The 22,382-nt window shown below is 60.5% G+C and overlaps 1 protein-coding gene across 2 annotated transcripts in view; it reads right to left on the reverse strand.

The window, feature by feature from the left end:
* Nucleotides 1–1,984: 1,984 nt before the first annotated feature.
* CACNA1S (calcium voltage-gated channel subunit alpha1 S) overlaps nt 1,985–22,382 on the reverse strand; it is a 45,322-nt gene continuing 24,924 nt past the window's right edge. The window contains exons 20-44 of one of the 2 annotated variants that reach the window (XM_074317104.2): nt 21,410–21,516; nt 20,825–20,912; nt 20,502–20,609; nt 20,090–20,142; nt 19,667–19,813; nt 19,104–19,305; nt 18,563–18,721; nt 17,178–17,288; nt 16,436–16,519; nt 14,214–14,270; nt 13,266–13,394; nt 13,071–13,136; nt 12,433–12,524; nt 11,641–11,800; nt 10,625–10,752; nt 9,620–9,716; nt 9,230–9,332; nt 8,338–8,439; nt 7,849–7,973; nt 6,409–6,537; nt 5,434–5,684; nt 4,087–4,178; nt 2,969–3,060; nt 2,648–2,776; nt 1,985–2,514 (exon numbers count right to left, since the gene is read on the reverse strand). In XM_074317104.2, the coding sequence (XP_074173205.2) occupies nt 2,263–2,514; nt 2,648–2,776; nt 2,969–3,060; nt 4,087–4,178; nt 5,434–5,684; nt 6,409–6,537; nt 7,849–7,973; nt 8,338–8,439; nt 9,230–9,332; nt 9,620–9,716; nt 10,625–10,752; nt 11,641–11,800; nt 12,433–12,524; nt 13,071–13,136; nt 13,266–13,394; nt 14,214–14,270; nt 16,436–16,519; nt 17,178–17,288; nt 18,563–18,721; nt 19,104–19,305; nt 19,667–19,813; nt 20,090–20,142; nt 20,502–20,609; nt 20,825–20,912; nt 21,410–21,516 (3,063 nt within the window). In that variant the 3' untranslated portion in view covers nt 1,985–2,262. The remainder of the gene's footprint in view (nt 2,515–2,647; nt 2,777–2,968; nt 3,061–4,086; nt 4,179–5,433; nt 5,685–6,408; nt 6,538–7,848; nt 7,974–8,337; nt 8,440–9,229; nt 9,333–9,619; nt 9,717–10,624; nt 10,753–11,640; nt 11,801–12,432; nt 12,525–13,070; nt 13,137–13,265; nt 13,395–14,213; nt 14,271–16,435; nt 16,520–17,177; nt 17,289–18,562; nt 18,722–19,103; nt 19,306–19,666; nt 19,814–20,089; nt 20,143–20,501; nt 20,610–20,824; nt 20,913–21,409; nt 21,517–22,382) is intronic. The other variant, XM_074317105.2, reaches the window with a different exon arrangement.

Consider the following 22,382-nt stretch of genomic DNA (forward strand, 5'->3'; position numbering starts at 1 on the left):
TTCTAAACTGGATGTCACGTTGCACTTAGGAACAGTTGTACAGCATAGGAGAAAGCAGCAAGGGAATCAGAAAGCGTGGGGACCACGCCTCACTCTGCCCCTTCCAGTTACGAGACCTTGCCCCTGGAGCCTCATCAGTGATGTGACAATAGGACCTTGGTGAGGTGGGGACAGTCACCTGGCACTGTACGTTGTCAGCCCCAAGGCAGAGTGGCATGTTACTGGGTCAGGTGCCAGAAGAATGGGGGTCAAGGTCAGCTTTGTGTGGGCTGTGCCTTCAGTATTGACCTAAGGAAGAGCTGGCCTTACAGCACGGCTGTCACTGGGACCTGCCAGCGCCTGTGACAGGCCCGGCTGAGGGTCACTGCTGCCCAGCTTCCCGTAGAGGCCCAGGGCCCCCCGAGCTCGGCCTTCAATGTCTGGTTCCCTCACTAGCCAGCAACTGACCAAATCAAAGCAATGGCTTCTTACCAAGGGCCTGGTCCTTACAGCGTTACATCCATGCTCTCCAATGAACACCACAGAAGCAGGAAGTATTACCCCATTTGAAAACTGCCTGATGTCACAGTATGGGAGCAAGCGAATGGGATCCCAGTGGGTCCGGCTCCCAAGATATGGGTGCTTTTGACCCCTCACAGGGTGCAGCCACGTCCGTCCTCTAAGAATCCTTCAGCCTGGCTACAGCAGGGCCCAGAGAGATGCCAGCGCCCCCCCCAGGGGGCTCCTGCGCTCTGAAGATGGCCTGAGCTGGGCCCTGCACCCTCCACTGAGCGCCACCCCTTCTAGAGTAGGAGGCCCCCGTTGTCCCCACCCTGGTGGCTTTGTGCCCATCCCTCGCACCAGCTGCATCCCAACACCTTTGAGCAGATTCCCCACCCAGCAGCTGGGCCCCAAGTATGCAGGGAACTGGCAGAGAGAAGATGGGGGTCCAGCAGACACTGTCCCTGGCCAGTGCCCCCAGGTGACAGAAGGTGGCTCCCCAGCCCCTGTGGGCACACTGTCTGTCAGATGGTCCTGCTTGGAGGAGGGGCCTGTCCCACCAAATCTGCCAGCCTCCCCCCACAGCCCCCTGGGTACCCATCCTTCTACAATCTGTTCCTTTTGTGCAGGAGACAAAGCAGGCAAGTTCACTGGTTTGGTGACAGGAACTGAGGGAGGGACCTTCTGGGGCCTGTGTTTCTTGGTGGAGGAGGAAGCCAGGCTCTCGCTGAGGGTGGGAGAAAGCATGCTGCTGGGCTGACATTTGGGGACAGAGGACTTGCAGGAGAGCCACTGGAAGGGACCGGAAGCTGTGGTGCTGGGGGAGGCGGGGCCATGGGTTTGCAGTGGCAGCCAGTGAGCCCCTCCCCTACCCTGGGCAACCACATTGGGGGGCAGCCAGGAGCCCTGGGGGTGTGGCAGGAGGCTGCAGGGGGACCAAGTTACCATAGCAACGGTCAGAGAGTGAGCTCTGGGCTCAGCTCAATGAAGGAAGGGGAGGAGAGGAGAGAGAACCAGCTGAGTGGGGAAGGGCCATGCTGGGGTCACCACTGCCTCCCGCTGGCTGTGTGACCACAGCACACGTGCCTCCTCTCTGCCTCCACTGCCACGTCTTCAAAACGGAACCCACCTGCACCTCACAAGGCTGTGGTGGGGGCGTGATGGGTGTCACACAAGGAGGCACTCGGCCAATTGCAGCCGCTGCTACGCATCGTCCCTTGGTGTGCACAAGAGGGGCCGTGGCGCCTGTCCGTCTTTGACAGCCAAGACCATGGGCAGGCACAGCCGGGGCTCTGGCCAGTGAGAAGCCGTGTGGCGTGACCGGAGGTGGGGCTGCTGGGCTTCCAGGAGAACCCACACGTGCTCAGTGGGCTCCACCTGCCTCCTGCAGAGTAGCAGTCCAGAGGCCCCCGAGCCCACGAGAAGGGGTTCTGGGGAACAGAACTGGGGTGGGGGGGGCACGCGTGTAGGGGAAGGTCGGAACAGGAGACAAGCAGAGGCCAGGTGCCCGTGTCACAGGCCGGGACACTTTAATGTTTTGCTGGGGATGGCCTCACACCAGCCAGACACTTGCACTGACCAGGCCAATCTGAAGAACGGAGGGTCTCCATCTAACTGCACCTGGTCTGGTGGGGAGACGGGCCTGCCAATCTGCTTCCTCCCGATGTCTGGGGGCTCCTGACCATCCACTTAGCTGCTGACGACGAGGCTGCCGCGGTGGGCAGCCTTCTTCCTCTAGCAACTGTCCCCAGCACTGCTCATGCTGGCTCCCAGGTGCGGGCTTCACGGCCTGGGGGGAATGAGGGTCTCCTGGGAGCCCTCGTGCTGGTCCAGGCTGCCCAGGGAGGACCTGAGGCTCAGGCTGCCCAAGGAATGGGCTGAGTCCTGGGGACACTCTCGTCCCCTCAGTAGCTCGGTGGCTGCCACCTCCACTTCCTCTGGTTCCATCCGGCAGGCGTCTGCCAGGGCGTGGCCTGTTGCCATGACAAAGCCAGCATCGGCCGCCAATGTGTCCAGGCCTCCTCGAAGCAGAGCCTGCAGGGAGGACAGGGGCTGGGTGGGGTCTTCCTGGGGGGCTGCCTGGGGCCTGCCTCCATTGGGCCTGCCTCGCCCTTCCCCAGGCCAGCCCTGAATGCGGCCCACAGCTCTCGCCCAGCCCTGGCCTCACCTCTTGGACCAGCAGGGCCGTAGCTGGAGCCGGGCACCTGGATGGACTCTCCTGGGTCCTAGTGCTGTGGGGGGTTTCCTCAGACAGAGACCCTGGCATGGGGCATCTCCTCGCCGCAGGCATGGGGGGCTGTTCCAAATGCACAAAAGCAAAGACTCACACAGGATGTTGGAGCCCAATGGGCCCAGCGAAACCACAGCTCTTTCAAGGGAAGCTCAGCCAAGACCCAAGAAAGGGGCAGACCCAGGAGTCAGGTCCCCTCTGTAATTGACTGGAAGCCCTTGCTGTGCATGGAGTTCCTCCCAGGTCCTGCCCTGTTACCTGGCAGCGGGCAGGCAGTGCCTGGGCTGTGGGCGTCAACCTCTGGGTCAGCTGTCCTCTTCGCTTTGCCATGTGGGATTTGCTGAGGGGTCCTGTGGGCAAGATGAGGAAGGACAGGAGGGGCTGGGACTCCTACCAGCAGCCCTGTCAACAGAGCTGGGCTTGGCCAGTCAGCCACACTCAGAGGCCCTCGGGCTGGGGAAGGAGTCCTGCAGGGTGGACACGTGCTGAGGCCCAGCCACGTCCAGTCTGGCGGGATGCGCTGCGCACCCCCTGCCCCCCAACCCCACGCACACTCCACTTGCCCTGCTCTTTGTCCTCGTGGGTTTGGGAGGGAGGATCAGGCCAGAGTCTGAGCAGCTCTGGCCAAGCTGCTTTGTGTCAGCGTGTGTGTGAGCACAGGTGTGTGTGAGCACAGGTGTGAGTGTGTGTGTGTGAGCCCGTGTGTGTGTGTGTGTGTGAGCCCAGGTCGGTGTGTGCACAGGTGTGTGTGTGTGAGCCCAGGTGTGTGTGTGTGAGAGCACAGGTGTGTGTGTGTGTGTGTGAGCCCAGGTGTGTGTGTGTGAGAGCACAGGTGTGTGTGTGTGTGAGCCCAGGTGTGTGTGTGCACAGGTGTGTGTATGCACAGGTGTGTGTGTGTGAGCCCAGGTGTGTGTGAGCACAGGTGTGTGTGAGCACAGGTGTGAGTGTGTGTGTGTGAGTGTGAGCCCAGGTGTGTGTGTGTGAGAGCACAGGTGTGTGTGTGTGTGAGCCCAGGTGTGTGTGTGCACAGGTGTGTGTATGCACAGGTGTGTGTGTGTGAGCCCAGGTGTGTGTGTGTGTGTGTTGGGGGTCGGGGCAAGCACCCACACCTCCACTGAACTCCAGCTCCCTCAGGGCTCCCACTGTCACACACAGCGGCCTTGACCTACTGGGAGATTGCAGGTCATCTGCTGAAGGGCCCAGAGCCGTGTCCCGGGCGCGTCCTTAGGGTTCCCCTTGTCTCACTCACGCTTCTCCCTGCCGGCCGAGGAGCTGCCCTGACAGCGCCCGCATTCCAGGCCCAGCCGCTCCTCCTTGAACAGGCTCCCCAGCTATCAGGCGAAGTGGGTTCCCCGGCCCCCAGGGAGGAGACTCACCTTCTGGGGTGCACAGAACAGACGGGTCCAGGGCCCCTCCTCTGGCAGCGGGCGTCTCTGTCTCCCCAAGGGACTCTCTGTCATAGTGGACGCTGGAATGGAAGCAAGTCCAGTGAACCAGAGCGGGCTGCTGGGCCTCCCACCGCCCGTCCTGTTCCCTCAGGCTCTGGACCTGGCACCTTCCAGCGGCCTGGACTCCAGGGCTGGCGCTCCCACCGCCCTGCCCAGCCAGCCCTGAGTCCCCAGGAGGAATCCGCTGCACACATTCCCACCTCCGCCCCTTGCTCCCTGTCAGAGATGCCGCCCCTGCACCCTCCCCACCGCTGCTCATCCTTTGGGGCCCAGCTGCAGCCCCTCAGCCCGAGGACACTGGTTCTCTGCACGGACTGCACTGTGGTCCCCCGGAAACTTGAAGACCTAACCACGGCCCTGTGCCCCCTGCCCGCCCTGGGCCCGGAGCCGTGGTGAGGCCCAGGCACTGCCGTTTTCACAGCTGCCACGTGTTCCTCACGCTGCTGAGCTCAGCTCTGGGCTTCTCAGCCCCTCTGCCTTCTCAGGACACCCACTCTTGGAAATGATTTGGTCCCGATTGTATCACAGGACACATCCATGAACAGGACAACCACCACCCTTCTACACCCGGTAGCAGCACCGGCACCCAAAGGCACAGCGTCCCTCAAGGTGTCGGCCGAATTCCAGGCTCTCTGTGTGGAAGCGGGTGCCGGTGGCCCGGGCCACAGGAGGTGGCTTCTGGCCTGACCCGCCCACTCCTGAGGGCACAGGACTCAGCCTTTCTAGGCAGAGACGTCGGTCTCCTGGCCTCCTGCCCAGAACAGAAGCTCTGCTTGGCACTCAGGCCTGCACGAGGGCTGAGGCTCTCCCCGTCCCGCTGTTGCCATGACACTGATGTGCTCACAGGTTTGGGGTTGCAGAGACGGGAACCACCCAGCACAGCGGGGCCTCCCTGGGCCCCAAATCCAACATGTGGCCCTTAATTGTTCACAGTGTTTTGTAGCATGTGCAGCCACTGAGGGTTCCTTTCCTAACCAAACACGTGCCGTGGGTCTCAGCTCCTGGACCTGCTGCTGGAGGTGACGGAGTAACAGACCCACGGACCTGGTGCCAATGCCGACACCAGGCTGCCCCCTGCTGGCCGCAGGCGCTCTGCAGTCCAGGACTGCCTCTCACATCAAGGTGCCGGATGGACTCCAAAGGGCCCAAGACCAGCAAAGGACACTCACTACACATTTCAGAGCAGCCCCTCCAAAACAGCCTGGCGCCCACTAACCATGTTTCCCAGTCCTACCCCAGAGCCCCCACATCCAGGCTGGCAGGTGCCGCTGCTACCTGGAAAACACGTGGCTGTCACTGTGGCTGCTGCTGCCGCGGGCGGTGTGGGCGTTAGCGTTGTTGGTGTTGGCTCGAGCAAGGGGGTGGGCTCCCAGCTCCTGAGGGAAGTCCTCCAAGAACACAGGTGACTCCAGCTCCTCCATCTCTATCTCGGCGAACTGCAGGGGTCTCTGGTTGGCCATGACGGGGGCCAGGGAGTTGGCCCTGTCCAGGAAGTTGTCCACCTGGCCAAACAGGCCTCCCGTCCTCTAGGGACAAAGGGGAGAGTGGAAGGACTGAGAGCAGTGATGGGGGTGAGGGCTGGCAGTGGGGGCTGTCGCCCTCGGATGGCAGCTGTGCTGGGCACAGTGATGGTTTGGGGAGACTAACCCCATGCAGAGGAGACTGGGCTGAGCTGGGGGCCAGTGAAGAGACCCTTCCCCTCAGAGAGTTCTCGAGTTGATGGGGTGGACAGGACACGCCCGAGGAACTCTGCAGGAAATGCGGACACGGCATAGTGGGGAGACCATGGATTTGGGGGTCTGGAGGGCTGGTCACAGTCCCACCTCTGAAACGACCTTGCTAAGCACTGTTGGACATCTCAGATCGTCTCTTTGGGCCATTATTTTCTCACGAATGACCCAAGAAGGTTTAACAAGGTGTTCATGAGAACTTTCCAGTTGTACAGCGTCAGTAGACAGAGCTGAAGACTGAGAACGGGTGTAACTGGAAGCAGGTGGGGCATTTGGCATCGGGGGGCTTGTGAGAGACAAGGGCTGACTAGGCATTATGGGGAGGGAGGAAAGGGTGAGACTTGGCGGAGGAAGATGGGAAAGGATGTTATACTTGACACCTCGGGGAGGTTGGGTCATTGATTCTGAGTTCCCGGGGGTGTGGGTGCTGGTCTGCGGCTTCCGTGCTCCCGCCTGGATGGCGGGGTTCCTAGCCTGCCTTTCTGGGGGACGTTGCTGGCCCCTGTGGCAGAACACTTACCCGGAATATCCCTTCTTCCATCGCAGCCTCCACCATGGCTCTCTCCAGCTCCTCCTCAGCTGTCAGGTCTCCTGAGATGGTTCGGCGGATCTCAGGAGCGGCCTCCTCCTCAATGGCCCGCAGTCCAGCCTGGGGAGAGAAGGGAGACTCAGGGACCCCTCCAGCTCAGGACAGGAGACCAGACCGCTTCCCACGGCCTCACTCATTTCCAATCCTTGCAGCTGGGGTTTCAGTCTCTCTCCTACTCGTTCAATGTCCCAGGGCTCCGTGAGGCCACCAGGTCCTGCTCTAGCCTCTGGAACAGTCCAAATGTTCCTGACCCCCGAGGAGTCTTCTCTCCACCTCATGGATGATTTCATACCCTCCCAGGCCTCCAGGTTGAGAAATCCTTTCAGTCAGCACAGTTTTCTAGACAAATGATCTCTTGATTGCACGTGCCACTAATACAATTCATTTGAGCTGGTCAAAGTTCATATCACCAGCAATGGGACAAATCAAGATTGGTGTCACCTGATAGTTTGCAATGACAACCCAGCATCACTTCTGTGACATTCCTGCCCAAGATGCATATCCTAAATCTATCATGAGGAAACACCACACAAACCCAGACTGAGGGATATCCCGGCCTGCAATCTTCCAAAGTGTCGAGGTCATGTCAAGGAAAGACCAAAGAACTTGTCCCAGGTGCAAGCGACGAAAGAGCTATGACAACTAAATGCAATGGATGATTCTGGGTTGGATCTTTTTGCTGTAAAGGACATTATTGGGACAACTGGCGAAGCTTGCACGGGCAGTAATGCATCAGTGTTAACATCCTGAATTTGGTGGTTGCATCGTGGCGCGTTGGCGAAGGCCCTCATTTGCAGGAAATACACCTTGAGGAAATACACTGGGTTGATGGAACATCGCGTTGGGAAATGCTCTCAGATGGTTCAGGGAAAAAAATGTTTTTGTATTATACATGCAACTTTTACAATTTTTTTGTGAGGTTGTTTCAAAGTGAAAATCACAAATGAAATTTTGAGCTCACAGCCCATATGCATGTGTGTTTTTATGAATTTACAAATTATGTACTTTATAATTAACACCAAAAACTAGAAATACAAAGCAGATGAGATAAAAGAAAGTTGTAAATTCCTTTGCAAACGCAGTGGCTCGTTTTAAGCGCCCCTGGGAGCGCTGCCATCTTTGGAGAATGTTGTTCTTGTCTAGCTCAAATCTCTTCTTTGAGCAAACCCCAGTTCCTACGGTCTGATCACCCAGAGATGCGAGAGCTGCTGGCTCTTCTGAGGCTGAAACATCTCCCACTGTGGACCACCCAGAACTGTCACTTCCTTTCCTCACTGGTCTCTACCACCAGCCCTCAAGGATGCGAAGAGGGAGCAGAGTTCTGAGACCTGGCTCGGGACCAGGGTCCCTTGGGGCTCGGGCTGGGCTCACCTGGATCTGGACGGCGTCCTTCTTGGGCCTATACCCATAATACTCCTCCTGCCGTTTCATGAACTTCCGGAAGTGCTCCTGGATGAGGAACGTGGCGTAGAACTTGCCCACAGTCACCTCGTCATCTGCAGAGGGGCCAACAAGGCCGGTGGCAACATGACATGGGATTCAGCATGGGAGCCAGGTGGAGCCAGGACCGGGCACTTCAGACCCCCCTCCTCTTGCTGACCTAGCCAGTGGGCAGTTTCGACCCTGATGGCCGCCATGGGGCCTATCCAAGGTATTTACGGAGGGCCTGGGCCCTTCTCAGACTCCCATGAGGCTTCCTGGAGAAGTCCCTGTCCCCTTTCCTCAGGTGCCCCTGGACTCCGCCTCTCAAAGCAGCACCCACCTCCTATTGGAGGAATGACCTGGACTCCTCCTCTCAAAGCAGCACCCACCTCCTATTGGAGGAATGACCTGGACTCCGCCTCTCAAAGCAGCACCCACCTCCTATTGGAGGAATGACCTGGTCCAGGAGCTTCATGCTGGTTCTCTTCCAGATCTTCTTGATGATGGCCCTCAGCTCCTCGTTGGCCTGCTCAAAGTTACCTGGGGATGAGGGACAGGCAGGGGCGGCCCCAGGTCATCCAGGCCGAGCCAACTGCACTTGACAAAGCCACCTCTGAACTTCTCACTCGGAAACGTTGGCTGGGTTTCCTTTTGTGGCAGCTACTGTGCTGGTCACGGGCAATGGGGGGAGGGTGTCCCTGTCCCCCTGGGGCCTTGTGCTCACTCCCCATAGGTCTTGGCTCCCAGGGCCCTGGGAGGCTGACTTCCAAGGCTGTCATCTCCTGTGCAAGGTCTGCCCCCAGGACCCAGGCCACCTCCCTGTGCTCTGACGGGGCTGCTTCCTGACTGTTGGCCTTTCTCTCCTGCCCCGTGGCTCCCAGCCGCCTGCAATGGTCCTGACCTTCCGTGGGGATGGCTCTGACACAGCCCAGTCCCAAGCAAGGGCTCAAGGACAGTCCCAAGACCCCACCTGCTCTGACCATGTCTGTCTCCCCAGCAGGTGGGAACCAGCAGGTTCAGGGAGCTCAGCGAGGACTCCATCAGGCTGCCTGTGCTCATGCCCAGGGCCGAACCTCAGGGCGCCCCCAGCCCCCTCTCCCCACTGCCACTTCTGGGCCACAGACACAGCTGTGTGGGGACAGATCCTTGCGACTGAGCCCAGTGGACAGTGTCAGGCTCCCTCTGAGCCCCAAGGGGCATGATGGTTTTCTAGTCATGGGCTTGGGCACTCCCTCTGCTTTTCCTCATGGCTCTTGGTTCCGACCTTTGTCTCAGAGGATCAGACAGAATCTGCACCAGAAAACTCGTCCTCCTTGGGGGGGGGCCTCACCTTCGGTCTTGATCTTGAGGGCCGTGCGGACCAGGGCGAAGAGAGTGGCGTTGAAGGTGACCGTGCCGTCACTGTTCAGGGGCATGTTCATGCCCACGAGTCGCTGTGGGGACAGGTGGGGACTCGCTGCTGAGCTGGCCAGGCCCTCACCCCGTCTGGGGGCAGGGAAATGAGACTGGGTGGGGGGTGGGCAGGCTGAGCAGGACGCCCTTCATGACGGGAGGGAGGGATGAGCTGGGGACATTGGCGACTTCAGATCCTCAGGGAGGCACTGGGGACCCAGATGATGACGCTGTAAGGTGACTCAGCCAACCAGGCCCCCACCAGTTCGCCCCCAGACCCCCGTGCCTCCTGCTCTCCCAGGGGCACCCTCTTGGCAGCTCAGGTTACCTTACATGCCACCCGGTGCGGGCAGAACTTCCCGAAGCCCAGAGGGGGCTGGATCCTTCTGAGCAGGGTCACCACATCCAAATGTTTGATTCTGCCCCTGCAGGAGGACACACAGCTCGGGGACCTGGCAGCCCCGCCCAGAGAATGGGCCAACGGGAAGAGAGCCAGGACATGGGGAACGAATGCATCCTTATTTCCCAACTGTGTTTAGGAAGTGGGAGCCTGCTCCTTTTAGAGAAGAAATGTTTGAACTCACAGGTGCCTGGCACCAGGCATGGGCTACCTCCTGGCAGGCAGGGCCAGAAGTCCCTCAGATATTGGGCTCCCAGGGCTGGACCTGGGCCTCTTTTCCCCACAGTGGAGCCTTCCTTAGGTTTTGATCAAGCTGGCTGTGGGCTCTCAGACTATATCAATAGAAGAAGCAGGTGTGGTTCAAGGGAGGTGGCAGCCCACCTGGGACGTGTGTCACAGGTTGTTGTAAGGATTAAATGCCATAGTGCACCTGGGACAGTCATCAAGCATGAGCTCACGACCGTTTTAGAAAGGCTGTAAGGCAGCAGTATCGGCTGGTGCCCTGAGGATCAGGCTAAGAGCACAGAGTCTGACCCTGCTGGGGGGGGGCGGGGGGGGCGGGGGCTCTGCGTTTTTGTCAGGCTCCAAGCTGCTGGTCCGTGGACCACACTCTGAGTAGCCTGGGCCTGAGTGTCTGGTGAAGTGTTGAGCTCCCACTCCTGGAAGTCTGCACGCAGAAGCTGGATGACCATTTCCCCATGAAGTCACAGGGGTTTCGGCCCTGTGGGGGCGGGGGTGCAGGCAGTGGGACCCCTTCCAACCCTGAGAAGCTGCAGTTCTCTGATCTGGGACCTTGGATACTGAAGGGATAGGAAGCCCGTGTGTTCTTATTAAACTGGAGAGTACCCGCCTTCCGGACACCAGGACGGGTCTAGGATGGAGAGGTGGACAGGTGAGGGAGTGCCTGGCACGGAGCCTGCAGTCCGGACTCACTTGGCCTCTGGGTCGTACTCCGCCCAAATGGCCTTGAACTCATCCAGGTGATGAGGACCCAGGATGGACCAGTCCCGCGTGAGGTAGTCAAAGTTGTCCATGATGACCGCCACAAAGAGGTTGATGATCTGTAAAAGGTGCCCAAGGCCTGCCAACATGGCAGGCGGTACGGGGACAGGTGGGGGCTGGGAGCGGCCTGCTGGGTACGGGGCCTATAGCTTCTCATACCTGCGCCTTCTGAACAACCCGTCCTCCCCCGACAAGCAGCCTGTGTCCCAGCTGTGAGCTCTGGCACAGGCAGTGTCACTGCCAGGGAGCTTGGTGCCATCCTTTATCACCCAGCTCTAACCCCTCCAATCCCAGCCTGTCATCCTCTCCCTGGAAGACCATCTCCCCTGCATGGTGCCCCCATGGGACGGAGCCCCTGTCACTGTTCTTGCCTTTTCTGTATATACAGGTGTCCCCTGGAATTGCAGGGTTGCTGATACATAGACCCCCCTTGGTGCCCAGTGAGCTCCTGTGGGGCCAGGACTGTGGCCCCTTCCTGTTTCTGTCCCCTGCACTGAGCCCAGGGCCTGGTACACATCAGAAGCTCACACAACTGTTCTAAGTGAATACAGGAAAGAAAAAAGCGAGGGACGAGAGCCCAGTGCACGCTGCTGGCTGTCTGTCTTCCAGGCGAGTGAGCAGACAGCAGCCCTGTGTCCAAAACAATGGGGGCCTCGCGGGGCACCTGGTTTCCAGCCTTACTGTCCTCCTCATGGGAGGAATAGAGGGCAAACAGCTCTGTTGGAAGCCCTACCTACTTAGGACGGAGCCTCATTAAATCTTCAGGTTAGAAAATTCTAACAATAACAACAACAAAAACCAACCCAAGGAAAACCTGAAGCCACCCTTCTGGAGCATGAAAAAGCACAGCGCGGATGAGCAGAATGGGGGCCACCTGAGGTCAAGCCCTGCAGAGCCAGCAGCTGACCAGGGAGGACCCGCGCCCAGCTCAGCCCGCGGTGTCTCACCAGGAAGGCACACAGCATGTAGAAGCTGATAAAATAGTAGTAGGCAAAGTTCGTGCCGCACGAGTACTCCTCGCCAGGTGCGTAGTCCGACGCGGGGTCGCACAGCTTGCCAGGGCTGCAGGCCAGCAGGATCTCCTGCCACGCCTCCCCTGTCGCACACCTGGAAGGGAGGGGCTCCTGTTGGCCCATTGCGTGGCTGCAGGGAGGCCAGCAGCAAGGGCTGGGAGCAGGGCGGGGGCAGGGGGGCTGACTAGGCTACCCCTCGAAGTGGGGAGGCTAGACCCCGAGTTTGCTGTGCAGTTCAGGGCATGCCTGGCCTCAGTTTCCCCTCTGTGCTCCACCTATTGGGGCAGGAGCTAACGATAGCAAAGGGTTTCTTGGCTGGAGGGGCAAAATCAATCCACAATTCGAGTCCCTGGTTGGGGGTGGGGCACAGCAAGAGAGCACCTGTGCTGACCAAGCTCGGCAGGCTGGGAGGTCATCGAGGCTTTCTGACCTCTGTCTCCTGCTCTGGGATGAGAGTGGGGGAACTGGACCGGCTACATCCTTTGCGGGCTCAGTGCGAAATGAAGACATGGGGCTGCTTGTTCAAAAATGCTTTGCAAAGTGGCGTTGGTTGTACAGTGGCGAGCCAAGTGGCCTTCCAGAAATGACAAGCACCATAGCCTGCTGTGCACAGGCCCTGTGTGGCCGCACAGGTCACACCAGGCAGCCAGCCCTGCCTGCAATGCAGGGAGTGCAGTTTAAAGGCCCAGGGGTGAGTGGGGGTGGGAAGGACAGGGGGCCTCGTGCCTGAAGAGCAGCAGCACAGCCTGTGGGAAGGTCTGGAAGTTGTTGTTCCGGTTTATTTGGGTCCCGTCCACCAAGGCGATCTTCCCAAACATCTGCAAATCACACAGGGCTGACGGGGAGGCCTCCATAGGCTCTGCCTGCGGCTCTCTCCCCCCTGAGCCCTGCGCAGCTCCTTCCACCTCCTCCTGCCCTTCCGCCGCAGACCTGAATACATCCACCTGTTTGTGCGTTGGTCGTTTCGGTGAAGTTCTTCCCATCAAGCCCAAGAAAAAAAGCAGGTGCATGAACTTTCCTAAGGGGATGCTCGCTGACTTGGGGACACCAAGTAGGGAAGGCGGACAGGGCTGTCGGGGAGCCCGACTGAGCGGCCTGGGCCTGCCGGAGGTTGGTCCCTCCAGCGCTTCTCTACCTGACTGCACTGCGGCTTTCTGGGAACCCCCTGGGCTGTCGGCTGAGTGAGGCAGGAGGGGGCGGGCCCAGCGGCTCCAGGATTCACTGAAGCCCCGCCCACACGGCCAGGATTCACTGAGGCCCCGCCCACTTGGTCAGGATTCACTGAGGCCCCGCCCACTTGGTCAGGATTCACTGAGGCCCCGCCCACTTGGCCAGGACGCGCCGAGGCCGGCCCCGCCCCTTACCTGCATACCAATGACCGCGTAGATGAAGAAAAGCATGACGATGAGCAGCGCCACGTAGGGCAGGGCCTGGGGGAGGGGCGGTCAGTCACAGGGCCTGCTCCCTTTGCAGCCTGACTGGCCCCTCCGCCCGCCAGGTCCCCCCGGGGCTCCCCTGCCCTCCGGCGTGGCCCTGGAGTCGCGGCTGCACAAACACACCTGGAAGGACTTGATGAAGGTCCACAGCAGGGTCCGCACGCCCTCTGCCCGGTTCAGCAGCTTGATCAGCCTCATGACCCGGAACAGGCGGAAGAAGGCGCTGGAGATACGGGCGCTTTCGTCCGGGTCCTGCGGGGCGGCACCTCCGCGGGGTCGGGGGGGGGGGGAACGGGGGGGGGGAAAGGGAGGGCAGGAGGAGATCCATGGTGGGGCTCTTGTCAGGGACGGGCCGTGACAGTGCTGGGCTATCCTGGGCTCAGGGCTCTGGGCTTGTCCCGCTGGGAGGAGGGGAGGGGGTGTGGCGCGAAGCATGCAGTGAGCCCATTGTCAGGAGAGGCCCCGGGGACTTGGCCCTGGGGTGACGCTGCGGCCAGGCCCATGCTGACCCTCTGGGCCTCCTGCCTCATCGCACCTTGTCCTCAGGTTGCCACTGAGCAGAGGACCCTGGCAGCTCTCCTGGCCCCATCCCCTAGGGTTCCCCCAGTACAGAGGTTCCCTAAAGCCCAGTGCTCTGTCACCATAATTTGGCTGACACCACCCTCCCCCACACATGCTGTCCTCTGACAAGGCCAGCCTCTGACCTTGTGCTTGCCTTAGACACCTGGTAACTTTGGAGGGGGGCCCCTCTGCCCAGCTTCCTGTGTCCCCAAAGCCTTGTGCCTGTGACCTGTCACTAAGGTCCTCTGCCAGCCAGCACCACTGTCCTCTCTGGATGGTCCCTTCTGCACAGAGGGTGCCAAAGAAACCCCTCGCCCCACTTCTCTGGGCTCTGAGAAAGCCACTAAAACCATGCACGCTCTAGCACAGAGCCCCTGTCCCAACCTTAACTTGGCCCTGGGGGGCCTGCTCTGGGGGAGGGAGCCCTGAGTGCCAGGTCCACCCCATGCAACCCATGGCCAGGCCTGAGCATGCAAGCTGCAGGGCAGAGCTCATGCAGCCTGGAATTACAACGGTCCCGCAGCCTCCACCCAGGCAATAGAGTCCCCCGCTGGAGGCCAGGAAAGTCTGTGGAGAGAAGAGATGGGGGGGGGGGAGAAGGGGGAGAGGAGGAGGGACACGGTGGGAGGGGGGTGTCAGAAAGGACAGACATGAGAAAAGTTAAGAGAGAAAAAGAGGCAGGGGGTGGAGACCTCAACTGGCTGCCCCTCAGGGTGGGGTAGGAGGGCGTGAGGACGAAGCTGTGGGGACAGGGGCAACAGGCTGGGGGCAAGGGAGCAGGAAGATGGGGAAGGCGCACACAGATCGATCCCTTCTTGTGTTCAGCTGCATCTACAGCTGACAAGGGGCTCAGGCTCTTCCTGTGTGTCTGGGTTACACTGGGGACACTGGGGACATCCCAGAGGGGTCACTTTGGAAAGTACGTGCACACCATCGTGAAGGGGTTACCTCCCTATCTCCCTGAGTCAGGGGTGCTGGGCAGTGCCCTCGTGCCACTGAGGCCCTTACAGATGTGCCATCCTCTAGGCTGAGACCGTCCACCGGGTGCTTCTCCACCCTGGCCTGGGAGCAGGACCACGGCTTCCAGCTCATGGCCAGGCTCTCAAAGGGCAGGCTCGGGGTGGGAGCATGTTTTCCTCCCACGCTCAGCGTCTCCCTCAGCCACATGTCAGGGGCAGCCCTGTTCTGCCCTTCTGGACAGGAGGGATGCTGGTCTCCAGAGCCCCCCCCCCCCAGGAGGCAGCTCACAGGACTCGCCCACAGGGAAGCTGTCTTTATATTCCAGCCTCTGAATCTCCTCCTCCGTGTCCCCTGCCACCTCCTCAACGCTGCAGGGACCTTGACCTTCAGACCCTCAGCGAGGCCACCTCTGGAGGGCTCAGCTTCTGAGGTCTCTTGAACATGGACCTCTCTGGCAGAAACCTGGCCCCCGTTGCTTTTTCTCGGTTTTCATTCCACACCCAGGGCCTCGTCCCCTCCAGCCCTCTCTCGGTCCAGCTCCTGGGGCCATGTGCCTCCCTGCTTAGTGTGGGCCCCAGCACCTGCCAGGTTCCAACGCCCTTGCCTGCACTGAGACTCCACCCAACCTGCTGGCTCTCAAGACCTGCTGTCTGATCCCTTCCCCAGGCTCCAGGGCTGCAGGCATGACTCCAGGGGACACTGAGCTGATGGGCCCACCCAGACTCAGACCCCTGTCATTTTCCTGTGATGCATTCATCACACCAGCTGTGTCTCAGGGGGCAAGGTGCACCCACCCTCACGCCCACCATCCTCCCTGGCCATGGTATGCAGACTCAGGGCCTTTGCACGAACTCGCTCCTCCCCCTGCAGCATGCTGTCCTGATTTCTGCCTGGCTCACTCCCTTGCTTCATTCAGGTCTCTGCTCAGATACCATCTTGACCCCCACCTCTCCTCTCATCCCTCCCGCCCCCCCCCCCCAGCCTTTGACCTGCTTTGTCTTTATATAGCTTGGCACACCTGCCGTGTTATAGATTGGTTTTTGTTGCCTATTCTACCCAATGCCCTGTTCATGCTGTGCTTGCAGCTGGCGGGAGGCACCAGATACTGTTTGGGGAGGAAATGACGACCTACTCCCTAACTGGCCCCTATTCCCAGTTGTTCTGAAGTCCTGCCCCTCGCCTCCAGGTGAACTGTGAAAAGAATCCTTCACTCCTCGCACTGCCCTGCTAGAGCTTCAGGGGCCTTGCACTGCCCCCCTCACTCCCCAGCCGTACCTCCCCTTCCCTCCTCTGCGTGTTCAGACTTCTGCTGAACCAGAGCACGCAGCGTGCCCGGAACCTTCCTTGCCCGGAACCTTCTTTGCTGTGTTTCCTACTCTCTGCTGTTCCTCGTATATCCTGCCTGTGGTGCTTGTTCTCCCCAACTCCAGTCGCCATGTGTTTCCTTCAGGCCCCACTTCCGGCTGCACCACCATGAAGCCTTCCCTGGCCACCGCACCTGGAGGTGACCACTGCTTTCCACTACAGCTCTTTCCTTGGACAGGCACGCCTGTTATGTCTGCCTGGAATCTGAGTTGTCTGTCTGCTCTGCAGGACTCACTCCTGTCATTTCTGCCTTTGTCACCCCTGGGGTGCCAGGCTGGACATGCACTGGGTCCCCCACAAACATCTGTGGACCAGACACGTGCTTCCACCTGCCCCAGGGACGGCTCCACCCACCCCACCGATGGCCCCGCCCACCCCAGGGACGGCTCCGCCCTCCTGACACTCACGTCAATCTCGCTGAGGATGACGTCAATGATGCTGCCGATGACAATCAGGAAGTCGAACACATTCCAAGGGTCCCCAAAATAGCCCTGGGGGACAGGGGCGGAGCCGGTTGAGCTTTGAGAGGAAGAGCCCTGGCGTCCAGCAGGGTGTGCTGGTCCTGACGTGGGGATGCAGGGTGCTGGCCAGGTCAATGGGTCTCCCCTTCCCACTGGTGCTGCCCTGCGCCCCCCCTCCTGTACCGCCCGGTGGCTGTTTCCTCCAGAGCAGAAAATAGTGCAGCGGGGAGGGGTGGGGATGAGGACCGAGGGGTTGGGGACTTGGGGTCCTGGTCTGCACTGGCAGCGCTTTCCTCCTGTCCCCTCGTAACCCTGCTTGGTGCTGGACAGGGTGGGGCTGGGCTGGACACATGGGAGTGGACTTGGGAACCACAGACGCAGCAAGGTCCGCCCACCCACGCCCAGCTCTGGGCTGAGTCCTTAGAAGCTCTACTGCCGGCAGGAGAGTAAGACCAGAGCCGGGCAGGGGCAGCCAGCATCCATCCTGTCCTCTGCCAGCTCTGGCAGCCCGACTATCTTGCCCACCCTGTGTCTGAAGGTAGATGTGGCCAAAGGGGTGAGCAGGTGGGGAGCAGACATGCGGGGTGAGGGCCTTCTGGAGACCGAGGCTGGGGTGGGGGTGCTCCGTGAGAGGGTCCCCGCCCTGTTGGGCCCAACCAGCTCATTGGCCCCGTGGCCCCAGACTCACCCTGGCTTTGAACGCCATGAGCTTGAGCACCATCTCCAGGGTGAAGATGATGGTGAAAGCCACGTTGAGGATGTCTGAGATGTGGTTCATCTGCTCGGACTGGTTGTAGTGCTGGGGGAAGGCCCAGGAAGGGGGCTAGGAGGGCCGGGCTTCCCCATCCTGCGTGTAGCATGCCCAGAGCCCCACCCTTTTCCTGGTGGCTCCATCCCCTGCCTTGGGTCCCCCCCTTTTCAAATCTCAAAACACTAGGAGCCTGGTTAGCAATCCCCCGAGTTCTACCCAGTCTAATGAGTATCCCCTCTCCCCCCAAGTAGATGATGGAGGAGGAGGAGAGGTGGCCCCATCCATGTCCTGCTGAGTGGGTTCCTCTACACATGGCTGCAAGGTCAGACTTGTTCACGTTTGTTCTGCAATGATCAGAGGAGGTCCCCAGCAGGGCTCTGTGCCATGCTCCTTCTGGTCATTCGGACACAGGACTAGGGAGAGAGGAGCCCTGGGTTCCAGAGCTGGTGGGATGCTGAGCTCACCAAGTCCACTGCATGTGCACGTGGCCCCGTGATGGGCGGTAGCTCAAAGCCACAACCTTAGCCCGCGTCACCCACCACTATGACCTTTCTTCTCAAACTTCCCAGGAATCCCTTACCCTCTCTTTCCTGGAAAGTGGACGACTTCCCACTTCTTCCACAAAACCTCCCAAGCTAGTTCAGGAGAGTCTGGTGGTTGGCCCCATCCCACCGTCCTGGCAGGACGACCCTAGTCTACTGCCTGCCTTGGGCCCAAACTCGAGCCCTTGGTCCTGATATCAGCTCTGTACGACCAGGGCCTGCTGGCACAGGGATTCCCTCCAGCGTCCTCACCGCCTGGCAGTGGGCGGTCACAGCTGGGTGTGTGCTGGCCTCTGAGGACCAGGAAGCCTCACTGTGAGGTTCTGTGTACACAGGCCTTAAGGGATCAGATGCTTAATTACGGCTTGCTGACGTTGCTGTCTAGGATATTGTCTGTAACGTGTGCTCGACTCCTAAGGGACTCCAGTTCTGTGAATATTAAATCCATTCTCCTCGGGACTGGAGCCAACATTCCAACCACCTCAACCATCCAGATTTGCAGCAGCAGAGAGACAGCGTGAGAGCACTTTGTGCATCTGACACTCCCTCATCCTTCCACATGGCCCGCTCCTGTTTACAGAATCGCACAGCTGCCGGAATGCTTGAATTACCCCCTAACAAACCGCTAGGTGCTTGGCAACAAGGTGTGGGGCAGTTCCTTGTTTGTGCCGCGTAGCACCTGCCCACACCACGCCTGGTGCGCAGCAGGTGGCAGGAGGAGTGGACTGGGGAACCAGCCTGGAGCCCTGCCCGTCGGGGCCGTGTGTCCGTGGTCCTCACCTGCATGCCCAGGCAGATGGTGTTGAGCATGATGAGGGCAAACATCAGGTACTCAAAGTAGGACGAGGTGACCAAGTACCACACCTGGTACTGGTACGGGTTCTTGGGGATGTAGCACCTCAGGGGGCGGGCCTTCAGGGCGTACTGCACACACTGGCGCTGAGATGGGACACAACGGCCGGCCGTCAGCTCCGAGGGCCCCACTCCTCCCACATCCATCTGCTGGAGGGAGCCCGAGCCTGGGGCTGAGGGACTCTGCTGGACCGCTGAGAAGCGTCCCATTGGCTGGGGGGGCCCTCGGGGTCCTCACGGGCCTTTCCTGACACGGCCGGAGCCCAGCCCAGGGCTTTGCAGGGCTCCCTTCCTCTGGGCATCATGAGGGTCCCACGAGGAGCCCCCACCCTACCAGCTGGTGTTGCTTCAGATTGGCGATAGGGTGAGGTGCGTGGGGGCTGGGGCTGGGCTTCATTAGAGGACCTGGGTCACCCCAGCGCCAGGACTCTGCACGGTCAGGAGGCCTGTGCCCCCCTTCCCCAGGCACCTGGTTCTTGTCCAGCTCGCAGTTCTTGTACTCGGTCTCCCCCTGCTCCTGGAAGGTGACAATGACAAAGCCCACGAAGATGTTCATCATGAAGAAGGCGATGAGAATAATGTAGACGATGAAGAAAATGGCCATCTCCACGCGGTTGTTGTACACGGGGCCCGTGTCGTCCTTGTTCGCGTCGATGGCCTTGAACAGCAGCCTGGGGCGGGCCGGGGACAGGGCGCTGGGCTGGCGAGGGGGGACGGGGCACGGAGCCAGGCTCTGTGCCCCCCCACGGGGGCCGCGGGAGCTTTGGGAACGGCTGAGCCACCGGAGAGGAGTCAGGGCTGGGCCAGGGACAGGTCCTGGAATGGGCCTGCCTTTCGCTGCCTCCGCTGCAGGGCGCCCCCTGCAGGGGGGTGGGGGCAGCATCTTTGCTGAGAACCCCGTCAGACTCTGTTTGGAATGAGCAGTGCAACACCAGTCCTGCAGCCCCGTGGAGCCGGTGGGGTTGGCTGAGCACCTGCCCGTGCCCCGACTGGGCCCCAGACCCCAGGCCCCAGGCCCCCGCCCTCACTCACTGCGGCCACCCCTCGAAGGTGGACACTGTGAACAGGGACATCATGGCCGAAAGCACGTTGTCAAAGTGGAATTCGTTGTGCGTCCACTCGCGGGGGTGCAGCTCTATCTGCGTGGGGTCCCCATCCTTGTACTCGTAGTAATAGCCCCTGGCGTGCGTGGGGAGACCTGGTCACCACTGCACGCAGCCATGCCGCCCCCCCATGTCCTTTGGGTCCCGGGCAGCGAGTGTGCAGGAGAAACGAAGGTGCCGAAGCGACACCACTGGGCACTCCCTTCCCACAGGGTGACCCAAAGCGAGGCACTGGTGGGAGCACCCCTCCTGCACCGAGGGGCTCGGTGCCCAGACCCCCAGCCTGGAGGGCCCCCTGCCCCCCTCACACGTCCCCCGGCTGGTCACCCTTGGCCAGCAGAGCACAGCGCACCTGCACTCCTCCTCTGTCATCTTGGACGGGTCATTGCAGCTGAAGAACTTCCCCTGCATCCAGGAGGAGGGAGGGAGGGAGGGAGACACGTTGTCATGGAAACAAGATTGAAAATGGGTGTCAACAGAGTGGGAAGGCAGGGCCTCTGGAAGGAGGAGCCTGTGTCTTCCTCTCAGAGTGGGTGGGGGGCCTCCTTCCCCATTACCCTCAGCCTGTTCCTGGCCCACAGGGGGTGGAGGGGTGGGGGGGAGGTCCCTTCATCGTCCAGAAGCCAGGAAGATGGCAGATACCCCGGGGGTGGCTACCGGCAGGGCCTTGGAGGACCCCTGGAGCTCCCTCGGCTTAGAGGGGAAATGGGCGGGCTCCGGCCTGGCCTCCGCCTGAGGGCCGGCACCAGGGCCTGTCGGCTCACCTTGAACAGCTGGACCCCGATGCAGGCAAACATGAACTGCAGGAGGGTGGTGACCAGTACAATGTTCCCGATGGTGCGGATGGCCACGAACACGCACTGCACCACGTGCTGGGGGGGCGGACGGGTTGGTGGGGGCCATGGCGGGAGCCCCCACCCTCACCTCCCAGCCAAGGGGACCCCAGAAGTGCCAGTGGGCTGGGGGACATGGCTGCCCACGCTCACCCTCACCCACGACCAGCAAAGGGGATGGGCTGAGGATTGTGGGGTCAGGCCCCCTGAAGCCCCCTCATGCTCCCCCACTAGGTGCCACCTGGTCCCCTCACCTTCAGCCCTTTAGCTCTGTTAATGGCTCGCAGGGGTCGCAGCACCCTCAGGACCCTCAGAATCTTCACCACCGATATGGAGCTGGACCTGTGCGGTGGCCAGGGGCAGGGCTGAGGGCAGCTCCCAGCCTCCCGCCTCCTGCTCTACACAGGCCTGTTTCTGCCTGAAAACACTCCCGCTTCCCCTCCACTGCCCGTGGCTGGGAGTGCCTCCAGGACAAAGTGCCTCCTGCTAATGGGCGTGCCCCCTCTGGTGCCAGCTGCACAGCAAGGCAGGCGCTACAGGCTGTGTCCCATGTCTGGCTGGAGGCACCAAGGGCAGGGGCTGTGCGCCCCATGGGCAGCTGGGGGACAGCCCTCTCCTCTCTGCGTTCCCTCCTAGTCTCCAGCACGTCGCTCTGCTTACTTAGCACTCTCACTTCGGTCCAGTTGATGATGCCCCAAGGGACCAGACCCCTGTGAATGTCGCTGAGACACCCTCCCCTTGCAGCTCAGTTTGCCCATCAAGCAGCACTCCCGCTCTGAGGCCCTGGCATGGAGCAGAGGGGCCCCGCCCCCGCCCCCACCGGCCCCACCGCTGCTCACGGAAGTCCCATGGAGATGAGGGACACGGCCACAACCAGCAGGTCCAGGATGTTGAAGTAGTTGCGGCAGAAGGAGCCTTTGTGAAGGAAGGCACCGTAGGTGGTCATCTGGGGACAGAGAGGCAGCGCCCTGGGTGGGGCTGGGCTGGGGACGGGCGTGTCCCCAAAGGCAGGGCTTCTGGGGGGAAGATTTGCCTCAGTCTGCTCCACAAGAGGCAAGGGTCTGCCAGAAGGTGTCTATGTTTCTCCCCACTGCTCGCTGTGTCCTAAGCATGTTCCCCCATTTTCTGCTCCCTGTTCAGGAAGTCTGGGGCCCTCTCAAAGCCCGTCTCTTTCATCAGATGCCATAGTCTCCGTCCCTGTGGGGTCACAGAGTGGGGAAGCCCTGGCCTCCTGTCTCCTACAGGATGTGATACCATTCCTCCTTTCAAGACGCTTCTTCAGAAGTCACCTCTGCCCTAAGGATGCCTGAGTTGACTGAACAACCCGAACAGGACTTGAAGACCTTCACCAAGCCCCTGACCCCTCTCTTTCTAGCCCCCTGCACTCCTGGCTGCACCTCTCAGCTTCTTTCCTGCATTCTCTGACAATCTCCCAGGCCCTTTGCACAAACACATACGCCCCTAACGTCTGACAGTGCTGAGGACTTTCATGGCATTCAGGACCCTGTGTGATTTCCTCTCAAGCTGCCTTCCCAGCCTCTGAAGCCAGGCCTCCCTGTATGTGTGTCATACCCCTGCCCAAAGTGGCCACTCCCTGAGCATGTCCTAAACATCTTACAATGCATTTGCCACCGTTCTGTCCACCCGGACTGCCCCTGTTCTCTCTCCCTAATGAAGTTCTTCAAGGTCTAACTCTAATGCCACCACCTTCAGGAAGTCCTCCTGGATCTCAGGGAAGCCACCATCTCCCTCTGCTCAACTCCTTTAATAGTAAGGACCCTGAAATAAGGGACCGTCCTCATTTCATACTGT

Source organism: Rhinolophus sinicus, chromosome 6, assembly GCF_057876585.1.
Source record: "Rhinolophus sinicus isolate RSI-liver-muscle chromosome 6, RSI-T2T, whole genome shotgun sequence".
Lineage (NCBI taxonomy): Eukaryota > Metazoa > Chordata > Mammalia > Chiroptera > Rhinolophidae > Rhinolophus > Rhinolophus sinicus.